Below are 23,051 nucleotides of genomic sequence, written 5' to 3'. Positions count from 1 at the left end.
TATATATTATATCATAAAAAAGAGAAATCTTTGCTTTTTTTTTGAAAGAAATTGTCAATGAAATGATGTTAAAGTAAATAAGCTAAATACATTGAACAAAAAAAAGAAATATCATATCATTGTTAAATATTTCAATTTTCATATTTTAGGGATGCAATTTCTTTTTCACAAAAATAAAAAGACTTTGTCACTGAAATAGGATAACAATACATACCTATAGGTTAAGCACTTCCTCATTTTATATGTATTTTCTTTTCATATTTTGTTTAACCTGAGGTTAAGTAATCTTTCTGCAACTATTATCTATGCCACATCTTATCTTTATCAGGGTCACAAAAGGATTTTGAACTTGATTTAGTTCAGTTTGTGAAAAAATCAGATAAAATAAAAGAGAAATACTATTCTATTCCAATATTAGACCTTGAAACAGAATCATGAAAGCGTAAGAACTCAACGACGGGACCTTCTCCCTTGAATCAGACAAACAAATTTGGACTCCTAGTCATAACACATGTTAATGTCACTGACAAAAGACACATAAGTTTCATAGAATATAAAGACTAGTAACACTTCCACGTGAGATGGTCACCCTTTTTACAGATCTGAAATTTGTAAGGGCACACTAATGGTTCTATAACAACTTATATATTCGTCATGTAAGAATTGTACGGTGCTCTTTAAATGAGACTTTCAACTCTGGTGAGAGCAAATTTTTATAATTGGTTAAGGGACCAATATATGTGGTTTGTAATTAATCATATTAAAATTGAAAATGGTGGGTTGGGAAATAAATGGTTGGTTGAGTGAGCCCACCATCATCAACCCATGGGCCACGGCCATGGACCCATTGTTATTTAAATCCAAAGGATTTGACATATAAAATGAGAAGCCATTACTTGTAATGCTAACACAGTAACATATAATCATTATCGTTACGATGACTATAGTTTTAACAAATACTTAAAGTGGTGTCATATATTTTGATATCGATATCGATATATTATATAAAAACTTAATAATTTAACAAAACGAACAGGTGGATGGTTAATCTGATTTTTTATATTTTTAGGTTTACAGAAATATTTACTACGTATAAGAGAAAACATGATTTCCCCAGATTAAAAGGATTACTAGGTTAATCAAGAAAAGAAATGGGTTTTTTATTATAAAATCTGAATAAGTAAAACCCTTTTTCTGATGAAAGAAAAAAGATAGTGACTAAAATCAACCCTTTGTTAGGGAACAATAACCCTTTAAAAAGGTGATTTTGATTAAAAGAAATAAAACCCAATTCAATAAAGATGGATCACTATTCTGAAAACAACTTAATCTCGCTTTTTTGGTAACCAAAAGAGAATATAAAATCAAATAAAGCTTGCCTTTTTTTATTGATAGCCAAAAAATAAAAGTAATACTATAATTGATAATACAACCTATAAATCATTTACTTTAACCCTTGTTTTTGATCAATTTGATTTGTTTTCAATAAAATCAAACTTAAATTGATTTGGACATATATTGAATGAGATTATTAAATTAAACAGTATGCTTTAATAATGAAAATTGAAAAGAAGTTGAAAGTCATATAATATGGGTAGTTGATAGTTGACCTTGGTCCTTCAATATTTGGTCAGCTCTATTCCAATGGTGGAATATTAGATAGGTTATTCCGGACTCTATCTTGAACTTCTCGGCCGATTGGTATCATGGCATGGGAATTGGAGACAAAAAGTTTTGGAGATTGATCGGGCCAGCTACTCTTTGGGCTATTTGGTTTGCAAGAAACGACTTCATTTTCAACGAAAACTACACTTGATGGGCTTCTATCGTTCGTCAAATAAAGTTCAAGGTGTTTTTATGGGCAACAAATTTTAAGTTATGTTTTAGTCATCAATCTTATGTTTGAGATATCAATCGCGGTCTTGTATGTCATTCAGCTTAAATTATAGTTGTAATATTGTTAGTTCCTTAGCCGAATGTCATCTTTTGTTCTTGTAACTTTATGGTTCCTTTCATTGCATTGATGAAGGACCAAATGAAATGTTATTCTCCTTTCGCCGGGAAAAAAAAAAGTTGATAGTTGACTATAAAGTTACAGGTAAGTGCTTATTGAAAGAAAATGATTACTGTATATATTCTTAAATGTAATTGCAATGCAAAGATGCACGTCCCTACTTATGCTTCACAAGTCAAGACCTTGAGGTGTTTCAATCCAGGACGCGTTTTAACTCGTCCGCTGTTAACAGCCATCGCAAGCAAATAACGATAGCTTGAAACAGCAGCCTCGGCACAAGTAAAGATTACTCCTAGAGCCCTAGTGTACTAGTTACTGCTACATACACTTGATTAAAACATAAGATATCGTAACGATTGTCAGCGAAAGAAATCAGCACCATTCTCAACGTCGTCTGTTTTAGTGTTTCCGCTTTGTGCCATTAATATCCGGTACACTCTTTTGGAACACATATCTCCTAACCTTCTGTTATCTCCAACCACCCCCTCCGTTATCAAATTCGCAAGCAAAAATTCTTTTTCACGTTCCTGCATACACGTGTTTAAGCAAAACCAAATTAGTTCGCATTCGGTGGCGAGTCTACACTCTAACCAGTGGGGTCCCGTAACCCCACTAGTCTGGAAAGTTTTTAACGATGTACTTTTAAAGAACAGATAATAGTGATGCCATTTTCCTATAATCGAACAATTATCTAACGTATATACAGGGATAAAATCAGGTGATTAAGCCCTAGTCCGTCTCCCAAATCGAGGAGTTACGAAGGCAGGGATGAGAAGCGATGGAGATGGTGAAGGTAGGCAGGTGTAAACCCTAATTTCTTGCTTTGTTTTTAATCGGTGATGTAGGTGGAGAAGGGGAGGGAATGACGGTGATGTAGGTGGAGAAGAAGAGGGAACGGCTTTTAAGGATAGCAAGAATGTCGGTATGGGATGTTTTTTTAATTATAGGACAACACTAAATTTTACTACGGGACCCCATTTAAATTTAGGATTTAGAGTTTTTTTTGGAGGTAAACAAAACCACTTAACCATAATTATTTGAGAAAATAATTCTAGGACCCCATTGAGTTTTGATCATGGATTCGCCACTGTTCGCATTACACAAAACATTATAGTTTGGAAACAATGAAAGTCAAACGCTCTTTACAATGAATAATGTATGCAGTGTAACTGTGATATTTAGTCAATCAGATTTACGAAATGATTGACTCAAATAGATAGTCATCATAAGCTATTCCGAAGAGGGCGAGTCTTTTTAACTCGGATGTACGCAGCGTAACTATCGTATTCCATGATGTTTCCGACCCTAGCCACCACCAACAAGATGTTTACCTAGGGGTGTGCATATCACAGGAAAAACCGAGGAACCGAACCGATAATCAGCGGGAACCAAATCAATCCTGAACCGAACCGAGCTATTTCGGGTCCAGTCATTGGTCCACATTTTGTCAGATTAACCCAAAAATAATTACAAAAAAAACCAAACCAAACCGGAAAAAAAATTTGGTCCGACCTTATGCTACATGCCTACATATTGGAACTCGGGACATAACTGAACCAAACTAGTTTAGTCAGGTTTTGTACCTGCACACCTCTATGCAACATGAGACCACTTGTGAGGATAGCGAGAGGCCTTACCACTATGACACCGTGGTGAAAAGAAACTTAACGCTTACCGATTTGGTTGGATCCATGTAGACACTCAAAAGAGACTTCATTGTTGGATATGTCTTCCATATCGCTACAGCAAATCGAGGTTGCACCTTTGGGATGGCAATTAATGCTTTTAACCTAGAAGAAAAATAGTCCAGAAAAAATTCATATTGCTAGCAACTCGATCCATCTATACACAAGAAATATATAGAGAGAGGGCTCTTGTTTGCTAGTTGGTTGTAGTTGTGCATAAAGAACAATTTGTTATGATTTATATTTTACGGAAAAAAGTAAAATCTAAGCAAATCGAAATTTGGAATTTACGAAATTTCTTACCAAGTGCTCCTTTTTATAAGAGCTCGGTCAGTAGTATCTTTGGGGATAAGGGAACCGTTAGCGTTGACAGATAGACAAGTAAGCTTCTTTCTGAAATTTTCATAATTATTATCAGGTTTATCAAAATCAAATGAAATAACTTTCCAGTACATAAATATCTAAATAAATACTATAGAAATTGATGCAACTGAGAGCGACTAAAGAAACAAAAAGAAACGTATTACAAATCCAACATCATTAGATACTCAAAAACTGAACAATACAATATCAAGTATCATAATCACTGTCAACAGTTAAAAACATATGCAAACACCCCCTAATACGACAATTGAAAAAAAAAAAAAAAAAAGAAGAAGATATATTGAGTACCTAAATTGGCAAGAGGCTAGGCTGCACGTCAGACCTACAACATGTTCTGCTAATTCAGCTTCATCCGTACATAATCTTGAATGTACCCCAACAAAATGTGTACATAATCTTGAAAGCATCTGTAAATAGTAAAATAAAACTGTCTTATATCTGAAATCTTGATCTTTATCATTAAAAAAAAAGAAGAAAGAAACGTTGAAGATTAACCTGTTCCACAGGTGGACGAGTCCACCCACTATGATTGCCAGGATGTTTGTAATGTTCTTGTTCCCTATCCAGTACAATACGAGATTAGAAAAAAACATCAATAAATCAAAAAAAAATTTATCATACTTGACATGTTAATTATTTAGAAAGGTCAAAGGAAAGACAAGAACGCAACTTGAACCAATTTGACCTGTTACCCTTTCGACATTTTATCCGCCCAACTGCCCATTAGTAACCTAATTTGACTTATTAACAATAAAAAAATAACCTGAATTTCACAAAAATATGCTAAATCGGTCTGCTAAATGTCCTACAGAAGAAGAATGGATAAAGCTCACTTTTTGTTGATGTGGGCCATAAGCCTATTTGTGAGGTAACAAAGTGTATAAGATGGATAGATGGATTGAACACGAGAGACATGATCAACAAGAGATTCATCTGCAACAAGGCGGCAAAATTCGTCTGCCTCAAACACAAGCAATACGTATGGGATGACGGTCCCACGAGTCAAGGCCTACAGCATATAGAAAACTGTTAATTTCAGTGTGAAATGCTAACAGCTCAATTAGTTCATCATCAACTAATTACTAATCTCAACACACAACTAACTAATATGACCCGAAACAAAATTTACCTCAGCAATATTTTCGGGAACGGACATGGTCCAAATGATTGACCTTTCAACAGGATTTGAGGTAATTTGAAAGGTGATACCTTTTTCAGCCAACCTTGTAAGCAACTGTCCTAAACTAAGGGATAAGGCACATGATGCTCACATGTTAGATTCACAAATAGATAAACATACAAAAAGCAAGGTTGCAAAAATCGCTACTCGGGGAGGACTCAGATGTCGACCAAGTTTGACCTTGACCGGTTTTGACCGATTAATTCCGCGTTCTGCAACATTGAAAAAAGATTCACAAAAATGACATTCAATCTTACCTCCAATTGATCCCTGTTCTACTACTTTAGTGTCGATTTTAGCCACAATCGATTGTTGAGCAAACTTTCCTTTCTCCCATCTTTCAATTTCTTTCTGCATCTTCTTCGATTCAGCAGCTTGTGCCTTTAGAGCTATTTTATCCAACTTTTCTTGCTTTAAAAGGTACATATATATATATCAGTAAGTTAATACATTTATACCAAGTTAAATCCAAGTTAGGACCATTTGTTAGCTAAAACAGATACCTCCTTTTGTTGTTTCTTCTCGTTCATCAAACGAGCTTTCTCTTCCTTACTTTTTCTCACCTTTTCCGTTTTCTCAGGAGCACTATTTTTCTTTTTTGGAGTACCCTTGTTTTTACCTTTCGTTTGAACGTTTTTACTTGTCAGAGGCAGAATATCGTCTTCTTCAGAATGATCAGAAACCTGAATTTTACTTGTCAAATTCCAAATATCATCTTCAGAATGACCCTGAACCTGCATATTTTTAGTTGTCAAATGCAGAATATCATCTTCAGAGTGATCTGAAACCTGAAAAACACATCAAGCTTTCACATGAATGCATGCACATACATAATTATTAATTATATATAAATATAAAATAATAATAAAAAAAACAAAATGCATAAGTAAGAAGGTTAAGCGTGAAAGAACCTGCGGAAGATCAACTTGTACAATAGAAGGGAAATAAGAATTGTCTGCACATACATATCTCGTATTAGAATGTATAGATGATTAATAGAAGTTCCAAAAGTAAAACTAAAATTGCGGATTCAACAAATAGCAGAAGAGGTATATGTTTTAGCCAGTGTGAGATAAAAACTTTATAACCCTTTCTTTTCAGTGACTCAAGCACACACCACATATGAAGATTTTCAAATCATAAACCTTGTAATATTGGAGGTTCTGAACATGTAGAACGCACTTCAAAATCGTTATCCACTTCTAGAGTAACTGAGTTAGTCTCGTTTAGTCTCCTAGAAAAGCTTCCAGACCCTTCGGGTTCCTCATCCGATTCCAAACAAATCAATCCTGTAAAGAAACATCTTAGTAATATTGATGACACAACAGTAGAACTTCTAACTAACAAAAACTTGGCTTGTGAGTCATAAAGAACAATTAAATATACTTTTTACAATCGAACAAAGTTCAAAAGAGAATATACATAAATCAAGATGTTCTATCAACACATAATGTATGTTTGCACTTGTATGTATATGCAGCATTTGTTTTAAAGCATCATACCTACAAGTGTGTTGATTCAAGCTATATTTTACCAAGCAGGTCAAATATTTTCAAAACATTTATTACTTTTTTTAATAAAGGTAAAACATTTTAAATGGGTCTAACACGTCAAATCTGACCCATATTGTACTCAATGCTAACACCCTCTTACATAATTTTCTAACAAACAACAAACATATCAGTCCTTCAAAGTTATGATTTTCATAATTGTACCGAATTAATAAATTACTAATCATTCCATGAATTAAAATAAAAAAAGGCACATTAAATGTTCAAGGGTCATGCCGAACTAGCCCCGTGTCAAAAGACAAAACAAAACCATTTTAACGCGTATTTGAAACTACCCGATTCTGACTTACACTTGTTTAAACCATATCACCATCTCTTGTCATATAAATTATTCGCAACTATTAATAATCCGTTGACTTGTGTAAGTAGGCACAAAGAAATGTAAAGTCGTTACTGATTAAAGGAGTAACAGTCAACATACTTATTTCTAGATGCTAATCCTTACTGTAACAGAGCTACGAGCAGATACTGAAATAGCAGATTCTAAAGTAATTAAGAACATAGATAAGAGTGTGACTAGAGGGTGCGCATAATGCGCAATTCACCCGGTACCAGGTCTCGCGCTCGGGGGCTTGATTACTCGAGGTTTTACCTTCTATGGGAGCCAATGTGCTCGTTATAGGAGGGTTTCCTCGCTTACCCCAAAAAAAAAAAAAAAAAAAACACATAGCATGCGTAATTCGGTATTCGTTAACATAATTACAGAAATTGTAGAGAGTTTTCATTTGGGAACCATGGTCCAATTTACAGGTGATATTTAATTTAATTCTAAAAATTATTATAATTTATAATTATAATCATTAGACTATGTTTTGCTGTGTATATATTGTCACTCCATCATATTTTTATTAACTCAATTTTCCAATAAACATTACATTACATTATATTATACTAATACTAATATAATCCAAAGCAAAAATAATTAATTAATTAAATTTAGATAATACCAGAGGTGGGATTGGGGGCAGGAATCAAAGAAACTGTATTGTTGTTGTAGTTGCATCTGACCAAAAATGGTTGAACACGTGATGATTCATCTTCCATAGGAGTCTCTGGTACAACTGAAGGTGTTTCTGGTACAACTGATGATGGAGTGAACAGATTTGAAGACGATGATGACTTATGAGGAGTTGGTTCGTCATCGATTATGAAAACTGTTGATGAATTAGGGTTTGAAACAGTACTAATTGTTTTCTGTTTTTTCTTCTTTGATTGCAATTGAATTGGGGTTGTTTCGTCGTCTGAAATGATTATGTTTATAGGGTTATTAGACATTTCAATTTCAATTTCAAAATTTCAATTGCAATTGTTTGTTTTTGATTTTCGATTCAGCGGTAACACAGGAGATTTGTGCAGAAAGTTTGAAAGTCTGGAGCATGCACATAATTACCCCCTCAAATTTACTATAACTGAAATTTTGAACCCTTATTGTTGCTATTCCATAATAAATAAACATTTTATCTAGAAATGATATACTGCTTCATAATCTTGACTTTTAAAACTCTTTCTATTATGAAAAGCAAGAAAAAATTTATTAATCACGAGTTTTACAATACACAATGTGACGACCTGGAAATTTCCGACCAAATTTAAACTTAATCTTTATATAATTCCGACACGATAAGCAAAGTCTGTAATGTTGAGTCTCGAAAATTTTGAAACTATGTTCATATATTCAAATTACCCTTCGACTATTCCCGACGATTCACGAACATTATTTGTAAATGAATATATATATATATATATATATATATATATATATATATATATATATATATATATATATATATATATATATATATATATATATATATATATATATATATATATATATATATATATATATATATATATATATATATATGTATGAATAATAAATTGTAATATTAATATATTAAAGGTAATTACAAATTTGAATATAAGTGCTATATTAAGATTCTTAACTTCATTATTAATATTAATATTAATAATAATATTAGTAACAGTAATATTAAATATATATAGACATAAAAGTTTAATACGAATAATGTGTTATATTAATATTAGTATTTCTAACAATATTAATATTATTAATATCATTATTATTATTACTGAAATTACTAAATAAATTATATGTATTGTTATTTTTCAAGTTACAAACATGTTATAATTATCATTAAGGTTATTATGATTACTATTAATAAAAATCATTATTTTTGTTATTTATATTATTTTTATTTTTATAATATTAAAAAGTACTTTTATTATTATATTTATATTTATAATAATTATAAAAAAATAAAAAAAAAATAGTACAAATAGATTCCCAGTTTGTTACATATCACGATCGAGCTTTAATTTTTTTGTTTCATGTCTGTATCTTGTTATCTGTCATCTTCAAAAACAAAGATTTTTACATTATAAATGAACTACTGAAGTTAAGGATTGAATTACAAACCAAAAATCACAAAATATTGCTCGACGCCTCTGTTCTTCATCTTTTTAGCCAAATTTTGATTTAGTGTTAAATTTCAAAATCCTTAAATGCAGAAGTGTTAGAATTCATCTAACTAAACTATTTGTAAGTTTTCAATTCTAAATTCTTTCTATTAATCTCTAATTTGAGAGTCAAAGTTTTGGGTTTTAAAAGTCAACTAAGTGTTCTTGAATCAAATTCGAGTTTGCTTTGATATCTCCAGTTAATTTGATGATCTATAAAGATTATAGGAATGATTTGCAGCACAATCCATGTTGTAATCATAACCTATAATACTCTTAATCTAAAAATCAATTTTTGAGTTCTTGTGTTCTTGACAGTGAGATACACAAACTTGAATTCGAAACAAATTTCAAAAACTAAAAATGCAGAGTTGTTAGGAATCATTTACTTAAACTTTCTGTAAAATCTCAAGTTTCAATTCTTAATAACGAATTCGAATTTGCGAGTCAAAGTTATTTTGTCAAAAGTCAACTAATTTGTTCATTGAGAAATTAGAGCTTGTTTTGAAGTTTTAAGTTCAATTGACGATTCCAATAGTTTTTAGGAATGATTTGAAACATATTTCATGTTGTAAAGATTGTCCAAAACGAACTCAAAATTGAAAACATTAATTTTTTTTTAGAAGCTACTAGCTTCAGCAGTAGGCTTTTTCTTAGTTTTTTAAAATTTTCTTAATTACAAGAACACTTTTATTTTTTGTTTCATGTTTGTTTAAAAGTCCTAAAACTATTTTGATGATTGACTATTAAGAATGAAGTTGTTTGATTGTTTAGATTTTGGTGAAGAAGATGAAGTGGATTGAAACATGTAATAGGTAAGTATTTGAGTTTGTATTATAAATTAGAAAAACTGAAATGGAGGAATGGTTAAGGGTGTTGATGAATGAGTGAGAGGTCTCAGGTTCGAACCTTGTTCGAGACATTTTTTTTTTGAAAAGCTTTGGAAGGTAGATTTCATTATCAAAATTATTATTATTATTATTAATGTTATTGTTACTAAAATTATAATTTTTATCATTATTATTATTACTAATATATGTATTATTACTATTATTATGATTAAGATTATTATTATTATCAAAATAACACAAACTATTATTATTATTATTATTAATATTAGTATTAGTATCATTATGTACTTATTAGTATTATTAGAATCATTATTAACATATGTATTATCATTATTATCATTATTATTTTTATTATTATTATTATTATCGTTATTAATAAAGTTATTATTAGTATTAGTAGGACTATTATTAGTATAATCATTAATATCAAAACTATCATTCTTAACAAATAGATATTTGGTACATAAAACCTACATATTACATATACTACAATTATATTACTAATCTATATAACTATATATAAGACATATTAACATTTCTTATATAAATACCTACATACAACAAAGTCGATATTTTTAATATAATACTAAATATATATATATATATATATATATATATATATATATATATATATATATATATATATATATATATATATATATATATATATATATATGTATATATTAATATAACTAAATGTATAGATTCTAATCATTTTAAATATATATAAAACATATACCTTAAGATATAATATAAGTATATATTTTTAAATGAAATTTAATATAAATTATATAAACTACAAACACATAAATAATATATAATATATAATTAATAAAGGAAATTATGTGATTTTCATTATATGTTTTAATAGATATACAATTGATATAGGTTCGTGAATCCGAAGCCAACCCTACATTGTTCAGTTTCGTCGTATGAATATTTTTACTACAAAATATTGGATAGTGAGTTTCATTTGCTCCCTTTTTAATTGCTTTTGCAATATATATTTTGGGCTGAGAATACATGCAATATTTTATAAATGCTTTACGAAATAGAGACAAGTGATCAAAAATGATAATTCTGCGGATTGATGTGCTAGGTAATTTAGTTACATGTTATAAGAGCATGTGAGCGCGAATCCTAAAGATAGATCCATCGGGCTTAACACCCCCATCCTGTAGGCTGCACTAGACATAAGAGCTAGTGGGCGGATGTTTAGTACTTCAAGGATTATTTATACACTTGCGAGTGTACATATCCATCTTTGCAAAGATGACTTATTATATTATTGTTAAGGTTGGTTACCGAGGCCTTAACATAAGCAGAACGGTTTTATACACTTGCGAGTGTACATATATTTATAAATGAAAATCTTGTGGTCTATTAAAATATTGGAAATGATTGTTTATGATAAACTAATGAACTCACCAACCTTTTGGTTAACACTTGAAAGCATGTTTATTCTCAGGTATGAAAGAAATCTTCCGCTGTGCATTTTGCTCATTTTAGAGATATTACTTGGAGTCATTCATGACATATTTCAAAAGACGTTGCATTCGAGTCGTTGAGTTCATCAAAATTATTATTATGTCAATTATGGTTGGATATATTATGAAATGGTATGCATGCTTTCAACTTTCGATGAAATGAAAGTTTGTCTTTTAAAAAACGAATGCAATGTTTGTAAAATGTATCATATAGAGGTCAAGTACCTCGCTATGTAACCAAATGTAATGTATTCGTCCAAATAGATTAGGACGGATCATGAAAGCTGGTATCATAGCGGTGGTCTTAGCGAACCAGGTCTTGCATTAGTGTGTCTAACTGATAGTTGTTTAGATGTATTAGTGGGTCTGGACTTCGACCGTGTCTGCATGTCAAAAGTTTTGCTTATCATTTCGTGTCAAAAATTACCTGCTTATCATTCTAAGTCTAGACACGTCCTACTGCCTTTATTGCATAGATAGTGTATAGACAAATTCATATCTTAGCGTATCTATCACGGTAGATTTTGCCTGATATCTTCCGTAAATTTCTTCGTAATTTAAGGGATCCTGGTACTATATATATATATATATATATATATATATATATATATATATATATATATATATATATATATATATATATATATATGCATAATATGCATTGAGAATACCATCCAACTATCAATTGTTGTCACTAAACTCTTCATACCAAAAATCTTTCCTGAGATCGCGTAAGATGGCCTCTACGAATTGACCAAGTTCCTCTGACTCCGAAGACAGCGTGACAGGAGCACATCAACCAATCAACTACCGTGATTACTGGAGAAAATGGGGGTGGGTTCGCGACATACTCACCCTATGGAGGAGGGAAGAAGGTACTCCATATCATGAACCGAATCTACCACCTAACCTTGGAGTACTTGACCCGTTCACCGGCGAACCCGTTCGCAACACCGTTTATACCCTTTTTGCAAGAATTTTTGGTCTTGAGTCTACCATTAACGGAACTAGAGAAGATATCCAACCTCTATCTCACACTGATAACCAACCAGGGTTAGTAAAAGAAGTTAGAGAACTCCGAGCTCGAGTATTAACTTTAGAGAGCACGGTACACAATTTGCAAGTACCAGCAGTATCACCAACACCAGTAACATCACCAGCCTCAGCACCAATGGCACCAGTACCATCAACAACCCAAGTTTCAACAATCCACACCTCAACATCGCAATCTATACCTCGAGCATAATCATCGTTCTACATGACGTTCTACATCAATTACCTTCGATCGACATGGCGATTATGTAATCTTTAATGTTTTAGAGATTATATATTCTCGTTCTAACGGTAAATCAAATGAGTTTAATATCATATTAACTCATTAAATCCATGATTACATCTGAAGAGAATATATATGTAAGTATATTTTCATAAAGATTGTAATTAAAAATTCCTTTGTACAAACGATTAATGGTGAAAATATTTTAACGGGTAGGTAATACCCGAGAAATATTTAGATTTCACATTAATAAGTTACACTGTACATTCTTCGAATCTGATTCAACAGTCATTTACTATCCTACTTACAACCACCGAAATACGTATCCATTCACCATAGAATAACTATTTTCACTCAATTTCATAATTGGATTTTGACATATCAGAATCCAACAAGTGGCATAAAGAAGAAAACATTGAACAAAATAAAATTTGTTAGAAACAAACAATTTAACTATGAGAAGAATTTTGTTAAGAATCCACGCTAACTGTTCCTAGTTAACTGTTCCTAACTAACTGATCACATTTTATTTATCACAATTTATTTATCGCAATTTATATTCTCGCAATTTTATTTATCGTCATTTAATTTCTGTTATTTATTTTACGCACTTTAATCGGGACACGTATACAAGGTTTTGACATATCGTATCGACGCATCTATATATATTATTTGGAATAACCATAGACACTCTATATGCAGTAATGCTGGAGTTAGCTATACAGGGTTGAGGTTGATTCTACAATAATATATATACTTTGAGTTGTGATCGAGTCTGAGACATGTACACGGGTCACGATACGTATTAATTAATTCGAATATTATATATTAAACTACATATGAATTATTGAATTGCTAACTGTGGACTATCAACTGAGGACTACCAACATTGGACAAATTAAAATGAATTAAAATATTGATTATAACATATGAAACTAAACAATTCTTCAAGTTTGTCACTTGATTTCATCCTAAACCTCATTTGTATCTTGACAATTTCAATCTGCGTTCAAACCTTTCATGATTCTTGAAAACACCTCAATCGATAGGATGAACCAACCGCACTTCATATACGGAAGAAAAGATTGATGCATATAGCTATGCACCTGAAAACAACTGGAACTTAAGTAAATGTTTAACACGTATCTGTGCTAGCTCATTTGGCATTGTTATTACCGAAAATAACACTGCAATTCCTTTTCAAAATAGCCAGTTTTGTCACAGGTTCAGCAAGTCAACTTTGACTTTTCATCCGGATTGGTCTTATTATAGCCTTGATATATAAGTTTGCCTTTTGTCATCGTTACCGAGGAACCGTTCATATTCCACCACATTAGCAGTAAACTTACCAGCAACTTCATTGATCTTTGACTTTTCGAAAAATCATTATATTTATTGAAACTCTATCATATACTCATCCGCATCTTGTAACGAGAACTGTCATACCAAGTACCGGGAAAATCAGCAATCAGTATTTTGAATCTCGCAGCGTTTCTACATCAAAAGTTATATATACATATAACATTTATCCCTTAGAATTATGATCTCTCATCCTGAAACTCTGAACAAATTACAAGGACTAAACTTGTACATAAAGAATCCTGATGATTCTGTTCTGATGGAATCTTTAGCGAGTACATTATTCCGTAATTGTTCTAAATCATTATGAATGAATTTCTTCATCACATTTTGATTGTAGAATTATAAGATATTATCATATCTTTCATTATAAATATCCTCAATATTTTTGAAGATATCTTCATAAATATTCTCCTCCGATATTAATTATCTCTCCGCGCTATATGTGTTATATCATAAAAGGAAACTGTTTTAGTTTCTATATTATGTAAACCTTCGAGTTTAAAATAAGAATGTTTTTGAAGTGGTGTTGAGAACTGAAGCATGAGTTAGTATAATATAATGACACTTGATCAACGTGATTATATTACAGTAAGTCATGCTGAGTTTCTAATGTAACGTGATGATTCGCAGATCATAACATCATCATGTGCCATGTTACACGACTCTTACATTCTACCTAATCTCCAAACATATCTTCTTGATAGTTCTATCTTTTCCCGTAACTTCTGGTAATTTAACCAATCAAGATCGTGTTATTACAATTTCTTAAAGCATTAGTTATGTTCATTCGAAACTTCATACCTATGAATTTTGGACCATTATTCGTTTGACTTAAATTCGGGAAGAGAAAACAAAAGTATGGAACTCCAAAATATAAAGGAAATGGAGAGGGTGGATTTATAGTGAAATATTCGACAGAACAATCAAAACAGATCATCGCATTTAACAAAGAGGATTCTAATTTCCTTAATTATCAAAGAATCAAATCTTATCACGAAGATTTTTTCCAAATCCCTTGAACTCCGAAAATCAACCATATCTACGTCAAAGGATATGACGAAATATTATTTTCTCATTTCACTCTTTTGTGATAGCTTCACTTATACTCTTCGCGTAATCGAATTGTTTTATACATATTACTCAATGATGATAAAACTTTAATTTCTAGCTCGTATGCGTCATGAAAACATACTTATTGTCAGCCATGACCATCCCAATCAAATTTCGGGACGAAATTTCTTTAACGGGTAGGTACTGTGACGACCCGGAAATTTCCGACCAAATTTAAACTTAATCTTTATATAATTTCGACACGATAAGCAAAATCTGTAATGTTGAGTCTCGAAAATTTTGGAAACTATGTTCATATATTCAAATTACCCTTCGACTATTCCCGACGATTCACGAACATTATTTGTAAATATATATATATATATATATATAGATGTATGAATAATAAATTGTAATATTAATATATTAAAGGTAATTACAAATTTGAATATAAGTGCTATATTAAGATTCTTAACTTCATTATTAATATTAATATTAATAATAATATTAGTAACAGTAATATTAAATATATATAGACATAAAAGTTTAATACGCATAATGTGTTATATTAATATTAGTATTTCTAACAATATTAATATTATTAATATCATTATTATTATTACTGAAATTACTAAATAAATTATATGTATTGTTATTTTTTAAGATACAAACATGTTATAATTATCATTAAGGTTATTATGATTATTATTAATAAAAATTATTAATTTTGTTATTTATATTATTATTATTTTTATAATATTAAAAAGTACTTTTATTATTATATTTATATTTATAATAATTATAAAAAAATAAAAAAAATAAAAAAATAGTACAAATAGATTCCCAGTTTGTTACATATCACGATCGAGCTTTAATTTTTTTGTTTCATGTCTGTATCTTGTTATCTGTCAACTTCAAAAATAAAGATTTTTACATTATAAATGAACTACTGAAGTTAAGGATTGAATTACAAACCAAAAATCACAAAATATTGCTCGACGCCTCTGTTCTTCATCTTTTTAGCCAAATTTTAATTTAGTGTTAAATTTCAAAATCCTTAAATGCAGAAGTGTTAGAATTCATCTAACTAAACTATTTGTAAGTTTTCAATTCTAAATTCTTTCTATTAATCTCTAATTTGAGAGTCAAAGTTTTGGGTTTTAAAAGTCAACTAAGTGTTCTTGAATCAAATTCGAGTTTGCTTTGATATCTCCAGTTAATTTGATGATCCATAAAGATTATAGGAATGATTTGCAGCACAATCCATGTTGTAATCATAACCTATAATACTCTTAATCTAAAAATCAATTTTTGAGTTCTTGTGTTCTTGACAGTGAGATACACAAACTTGAATTCGAAACAAATTTCAAAAACTAAAAATGCAGAGTTGTTAGGAATCATTTACTTAAACTTTCTGTAAAATCTCAAGTTCCAATTCTTAATAACGAATTCGAATTTGCGAGTCAAAGTTATTTTGTCAAAAGTCAACTAATTTGTTCATTGAGAAATTAGAGCTTGTTTTGATGTTTTAAGTTCAATTGACGATTCCAATAGTTTTTAGGAATGATTTGAAACATATTTCATATTGTAAAGATTGTCCAAAACGAACTCAAAATTGAAAACATTAATTTTTTTTAGAAGCTACTAGCTTTAGCAGTAGGCTTTTTCTTAGTTTTTTTTTTTGAATTTTCTTAATTACAAGAACACTTTTATTTTTTGTTTCATGTTTGTTTAAAAGTCCTAAAACCATTTTGATGATTGACTATTAAGAATGAAGTTGTTTGATTATTTAAATTTTGGTGAAGAAGATGAAGTGGGTTAAAACATGTAATAGATAAGTATTTGAGTTTGTATTATAAATCAGAAAAACTGAAATGGAGGAATGGTTAAGGGTGTTGATGAGTGAGCGAGAGGTCTCAGGTTCGAACCCTGTTCGAGACGTATTTTTTTTAAAAGCTTTGGAAGGTAGATTTCATTACCAAAATTATTATTATTATTATTAATGTTATTGTTACTAAAATTATAATTTTTATCATTATTATTATTACTAATATATGTATTATTACTATTATTATGATTAAGATTATTATTATTATCAAAATAACACAAACTATTATTATTATTATTATTATTATTATTATTATTATTATTATTATTATTATTATTATTATTATTATTATTATTATTATTATTATTATTATTATTATTATTATTATTAGTATTAGTATCATTATGTACTTATTAGTATTATTAGAATCATTATTAACATATGTATTATCATTATCATTTTTATTATTAGTATTATCGTTATTAATAAAGTTATTATTAGTAGGACTATTATTAGTAGAATCATTAATATCAAAACTATCATTCTTAACAAATAGATATTTGGTACATAAAACCTACATATTACATATACTACAATTATATTACTAATCTATATAATCTATATAACTATATATAAGACATATTAACATTTCTTATATAAATACCTACATACAACAAAGTCGATATTTTTAATATAATACTATATATATATATATATATATATATATATATATATATATATATATATATATATATATAACTAAATGTATAGATTCTAATCATTTTAAATATATATAAAACATATACCTTAAGATATAATATAAGTATATATTTTTAAATGAAATTTAATATAAATTATATAAACTACAAACACATAAATAATATATAATTAATAAAGGAAATTATGTGATTTTCATTATATGTTTTAATAGATATACAATTGATATAGGTTCGTGAATCCGAAGCCAACCCTACATTGTTCAGTTTCGTCGTATGAATATTTTTACTACAAAATATTGGATAGTGAGTTTCATTTGCTCCCTTTTTAATTGCTTTTGCAATATATATTTTGGGCTGAGAATACATGCAATATTTTATAAATGCTTTACGAAATAGAGACAAGTGATCAAAAATGATAATTCTGCGGATTGATGTGCTAGGTAATTTAGTTACATGTTATAAGAGCATGTGAGTGCGAATCCTAAAGATAGATCTATCGGGCTTAACACCCCCATCTTGTAGGCTGCACTAGACATAAGAGCTAGTGGGCGGATGTTTAGTACTTCGAGGATTATTTATACACTTGCGAGTGTACATATCCATCTTTGCAAAGATGACTTGTTATATTATTGTTAAGGTTGGTTACCGAGGCCTTAACATAAGCAGAATGGTTTTATACACTTGCGAGTGTACATATATTTATAAATGAAAATCTTGTGGTCTACTAAAATATTGGAAATGATTGTTTATGATAAATTAATGAACTCACCAACCTTTTGGTTGACACTTGAAAACATGTTTATTCTCAGGTATGAAAGAAATCTTTCGCTGTGCATTTTGCTCATTTTAGAGATATTACTTGGAGTCATTCATGACATATTTCAAAAGACGTTGCATTCGAGTCGTTGAGTTCATCAAGATTATTATTATGTCAATTATGGTTGGATATATTATGAAATGGTATGCATTCCGTCAACTTTCGATGAAATGAAAGTTTGTCTTTTAAAAAACGAATGCAATGTTTGTAAAATGTATCATATAGAGGTCAAGTACCTCACGATGTAACCAAATGTAATGTATTCGTCCAGATAGATTAGGACGGGTCATGAAACACAAGGTATTTTACATATAGGTTGCACGAAACTACACAACATGAGCTGGCCTGACAAAGCAAAAAGGAAACCCAATCTAATGAGGACTAGATCGTAAGATACACACTCAGAGTACTTAACCAAGTTAGCCAATTGAATTTCTTCCCTCTCGATCTTTGCGATATACATTTAAAAGATTTAATTTGAATTTCATTTATCGCAACTGATGTACTCCACGATTTCCACGAAAGATCTTTTCATTCCGAATTTTCCAAATATAATACGCACATATCCATTCGACCGCTTGCCAAACCTTTCTTCCAACCGAATACGAAGTAGCCGATGTGTTTCCTTTGAGGATTTTGCTTACGCTAAGGTTCGTAAAGGTGCCAAGACCCCACCATCGAAATACTCGATTCCAAATATCCATGGTATGCAAACAAAACATGAATGTATGATCCAAGGATTCCAAGTCGTCATCACAAAGGGGGCATCTAACACTATGTAAGTCGATACCCCTTTTGTCAAGTTTGACCCGAAGCGGGATTCGTTTCTTGATAAGCCATCATACGAATATTTCGAGTTTTTTAGGAACCAAACTATTCCGTAGGGTTGCCTCCGACTCTGAATTTGCTGCTAGTAAATATTTTCGTCGATTAAACCCGATAGAACCTTAACCGTAAAGTTTTTGTCCCCTGCAAGTCGCCAAGACCACCCATCACCTTGATTGTTGTTGAATTTACATTTATCCAAAACAGATTTAAGATTCTCGATGTCTCCATGTGTTCATCCAGGAGGCTCCTGATCAATCTATAATTAATAAATTACTTAATTAAGGATTGAGTGCAATAAGATTGAAATGGAGGATGGGATGTTTGAAGATTATTTTGGGCCCCGATGATCGTCTTTCACTTAAACTATCAAGTGATCAACCACCCCGACCCGGTCTTGATTGTTAATTAGCATGATTCACCTTGAAAACAATGTAAAGTTCCTTGGGCAAGATCACAAGAGAAAATTACAAAGGTTCAGGCAAATGGCAGAGAATCAACAACCTATAAATGAGAGGCCAAGCTCTCTATTTATATTATTCAAAATATCCGCGGTCTGCGGATTGCTTAACTATCCGCGAAAACTTAGCGAAGCGACCCACAGTCTTTCATTAGTGCGGAAACTGACCCGCTATCTTTATTTTCAGCGAATATTCCGAGCCTTTCGAATATACTTCGCGTAACTTCTACTTTCAGCCTTTAGTAAATAAAATATACATATACAATGCTATGTATATGATCAAGTCCCCCCAGTTTATTATGATATATTTCGCGAAGCAAATGTATCATGATAAACTCTAAAGAATAAGACATGCAACTTAAAAAATATTTGCAACAACGTTTTTAATAATTTCCATCGCCAAATTATTACCGTTGATTTTCTCAATGGCAACGCGTAACAATAACAGCAACTCTGCGAAGCTGTCAAATCAGAAACGCTGTAACAGCTATTTAATTACCGTTGCAACGTTGCGGTAATTTTTGCCGTTAAAAATTAATCATTGCTTTTACGACTTCCTCGCCTAGATTTTAATTATAAATAGCCAATCGACTCACATAAACAACTTTACGCTTTCATCTTCAATTTCTCAATCGATTAAATTGTTTTTCCAAAATTTATACGCAACACTTTCGATTTAGCGATTCATCCTTCATTATTTGTTAATCCGTTACCAGATCTATTTACACTATTACAAATGGCATCTTCGTCATCTAACAACACACCTAGCGCCTTCGTTTCATATATGACGGAGGTGAAAATCCAATCCCTACAAGAACATTATCCACTCCTTGCACAATTCTCGCCCACCGCACCATCAGCGGAGGATAGAGCTAATGCCCCTCTCAAGGGCATGATTACCATCTACGAGGCCGCCATATCACATGGCAATTTACGCCTGCCGCTTACTCCCTTATTTCACAGTGTATGCGAATACTACAAGGTTGCAGTTGCACAACTGCACCCTAACGCTATTGATAAGATTGTGCTTTTTGAGATGTATTGCAATGCTCTCAATAAGCAACCATTACTTAACGCCTTTCGCGCTTTTAATAGCCTTACACCTTATGACAAGGGGTGGTATTCATTCTGTTGTCGTCATGGCGTGATGACTTCTCCCAAGGATTCTATTGGGAATTGGCGCAACTCATTTTTCTTTATCAATAATACCGCCCATGTCGATAGTAACATACCCAAAACTTGGTGTACCGAGATGGACACCACAGTGAATGACAAGATCACCCCAGATGATCTTGAACAAGATATTCTTAAATCAATCAAGAATGTGGGCTTGATTATGTGGGCGTACTCCAACGTGCCGCTTTACATTGGCGGAGTATCTATGTATTGGCTATGGGGTGATTGTGATGCTCTTTTGGTCGACACAGCCAACAATGGTATATTGCTTATACTTTTTGTTTTACACAAATACGCACTATATACTATTCCTATAGTTGTATAACTTTTTTGCGGTACCATTTGCAGAAATTGACCTTGAGCTGGTGATGAGGTCCGCGGATGTTAACGGGATTAGACCTGCGCGCCGCTTAAAAGAGGGCGACAGCGAAATAATACCTATTGACGAACCAATTCTCAATACATTTTCGATTCTCGGTGGCGAAGACTGCGGAAAATGTAAAGCAACGACGGAGGGGGCAACTACTCCCCGCAAAAGACGCATTCGCTCTATTGCTGAGCAAGAAACAAGTAAGTTAGCTAAATTCAATACAACCACATATATTCTGTGAATAGTATTTCCATATCTCCTAACTTATTTTAATTTCTTATTCACTGTTAGTTGTGCTTTCAGACTCTACAGGGGAGCCAGAACAGCTATACAACATTACTGGAGATATCCCTGAAGATATTTTGGAAGAGCCCGGCAATGAATATTTGAATCTTCCTTCTAACGCCGAAGCATCAATCCGCGAAGAAGAAGATGCGGAGGAGGCTGCAGAAGAGAAGCAAGCCAACCAACTCTACCGCAAACTTTGCAAGTTCGTACCACAAAATGTACAGCAACAATACCGCGAACTCACATTCGCTCAAGCTGAAAGACAGCGGATTCACAATTGTTTCAACGCTATTTGCTTGACAGTTGACAATGTTGAGCGATTTAATGAGATGTCTGACGAATATGAGAAACAGGTCAAGATTGCTAACGCTCAGCAAAGGAGAGCGCAGAAGCTTGAGATGCAACTGAAAAAAGCTGCGAATGAAAATGCGACGCTCAAAAAGAGAGTGGAATACGCAGAAAAAAAATTCTCTTAGCTTGTCAAGTACCTGCCTGAGCTCGGCGACCAAGTAATGGACTCAGCGCCAGTTACCGAAAAGTTTCAGGCGTACGCCCAAGTTGCCAAACTTGCTACTCGCTGCGAGTTGAAAAGATCGCCATCCCGGCGTTAGAGGAGCTTAGCCGACACGAAGGTGTTACTTTTGAAGACATTTTGGCGCTTGAGCTTTAAAATATCTTATTTGAATTGTAAATCTATATTCCGCAATTATAAATTGTGTTTTTGTAATATTACGCGTTTTCACATCGCGTTTATTAATGAAATGCTTACATTCCGCAGTTGCAACTTGTGTTATTTATATAGCGCTCTATTTTAATATATACGTATTCATAATTCAGACTTGTCCTTTGCAATTTCCATATTCGTTATTGTGCACATAATAAACACGTACTTATGCGAAACAATCTTTTATATATTATGAATCTTCTAAGTCCGACAAAACGATCCTTAGGTAATTTATTAGCATTGCGAAGCATCTAAGTATGGCAAGATCAAATACTTAGGAAATTTTATCCTTTCGTAACATGTATTTAACACAAGTGGGAAATGTCATCACTTGGTTTTAAAATCATTATTTCGCAATATATATTCGCATTTATATAGCTTAAGCAAACTGCATCATTACTTAGCAAAATAATGCCATATGCTTTAAAATATCTGCGAATACTAATCGCATTTGCACAAACATTAATTCAGTGTTTTGAAAGTTAAGCAATTGCATTCTGCAAAAT

At 31.4% G+C, this 23,051-nt stretch overlaps 1 protein-coding gene across 1 annotated transcript; it reads right to left on the bottom strand.

Moving 5' to 3' along the window:
* Nucleotides 1-2,101: 2,101 nt before the first annotated feature.
* On the bottom strand, nt 2,102-8,222 carry LOC139893046 (crossover junction endonuclease EME1). The gene is made up of 12 exons (XM_071876182.1): nt 7,782-8,222; nt 6,409-6,552; nt 6,175-6,218; nt 5,767-6,051; nt 5,521-5,674; nt 5,213-5,322; nt 4,917-5,092; nt 4,579-4,642; nt 4,372-4,490; nt 4,003-4,092; nt 3,690-3,804; nt 2,102-2,541 (listed from the first exon to the last, which is right to left on the bottom strand). The coding sequence occupies exons 1-12, from the start codon at nt 8,107-8,109 to the stop codon at nt 2,374-2,376; spliced, it is 1,797 nt and encodes a 598-aa protein (XP_071732283.1). The 5' UTR covers nt 8,110-8,222; the 3' UTR covers nt 2,102-2,373.
* Between the last annotated feature and the right edge of the window lie 14,829 nt (nt 8,223-23,051).

This window comes from Rutidosis leptorrhynchoides, chromosome 2, assembly GCF_046630445.1.
Source record: "Rutidosis leptorrhynchoides isolate AG116_Rl617_1_P2 chromosome 2, CSIRO_AGI_Rlap_v1, whole genome shotgun sequence".
NCBI lineage: Eukaryota > Viridiplantae > Streptophyta > Magnoliopsida > Asterales > Asteraceae > Rutidosis > Rutidosis leptorrhynchoides.
This window is presented reverse-complemented; position numbering and strand designations above follow the sequence as displayed.

Coding starts and splice junctions, on each gene's coding strand:
- LOC139893046 (XM_071876182.1), bottom strand. CDS start 8,109: ATGTCTAATAACCCTATAAACATAATCATTTCAGACGACGAAACAACC. Junction 6,052..6,174: donor TACAAGTTGATCTTCCGCAG/GTTCTTTCACGC, acceptor TGTGTTTTTCAG/GTTTCAGATCACTCTGAAGA. Junction 4,093..4,371: donor CTAGCCTCTTGCCAATTTAG/GTACTCAATATA, acceptor TGAAAATTTCAG/AAAGAAGCTTACTTGTCTAT.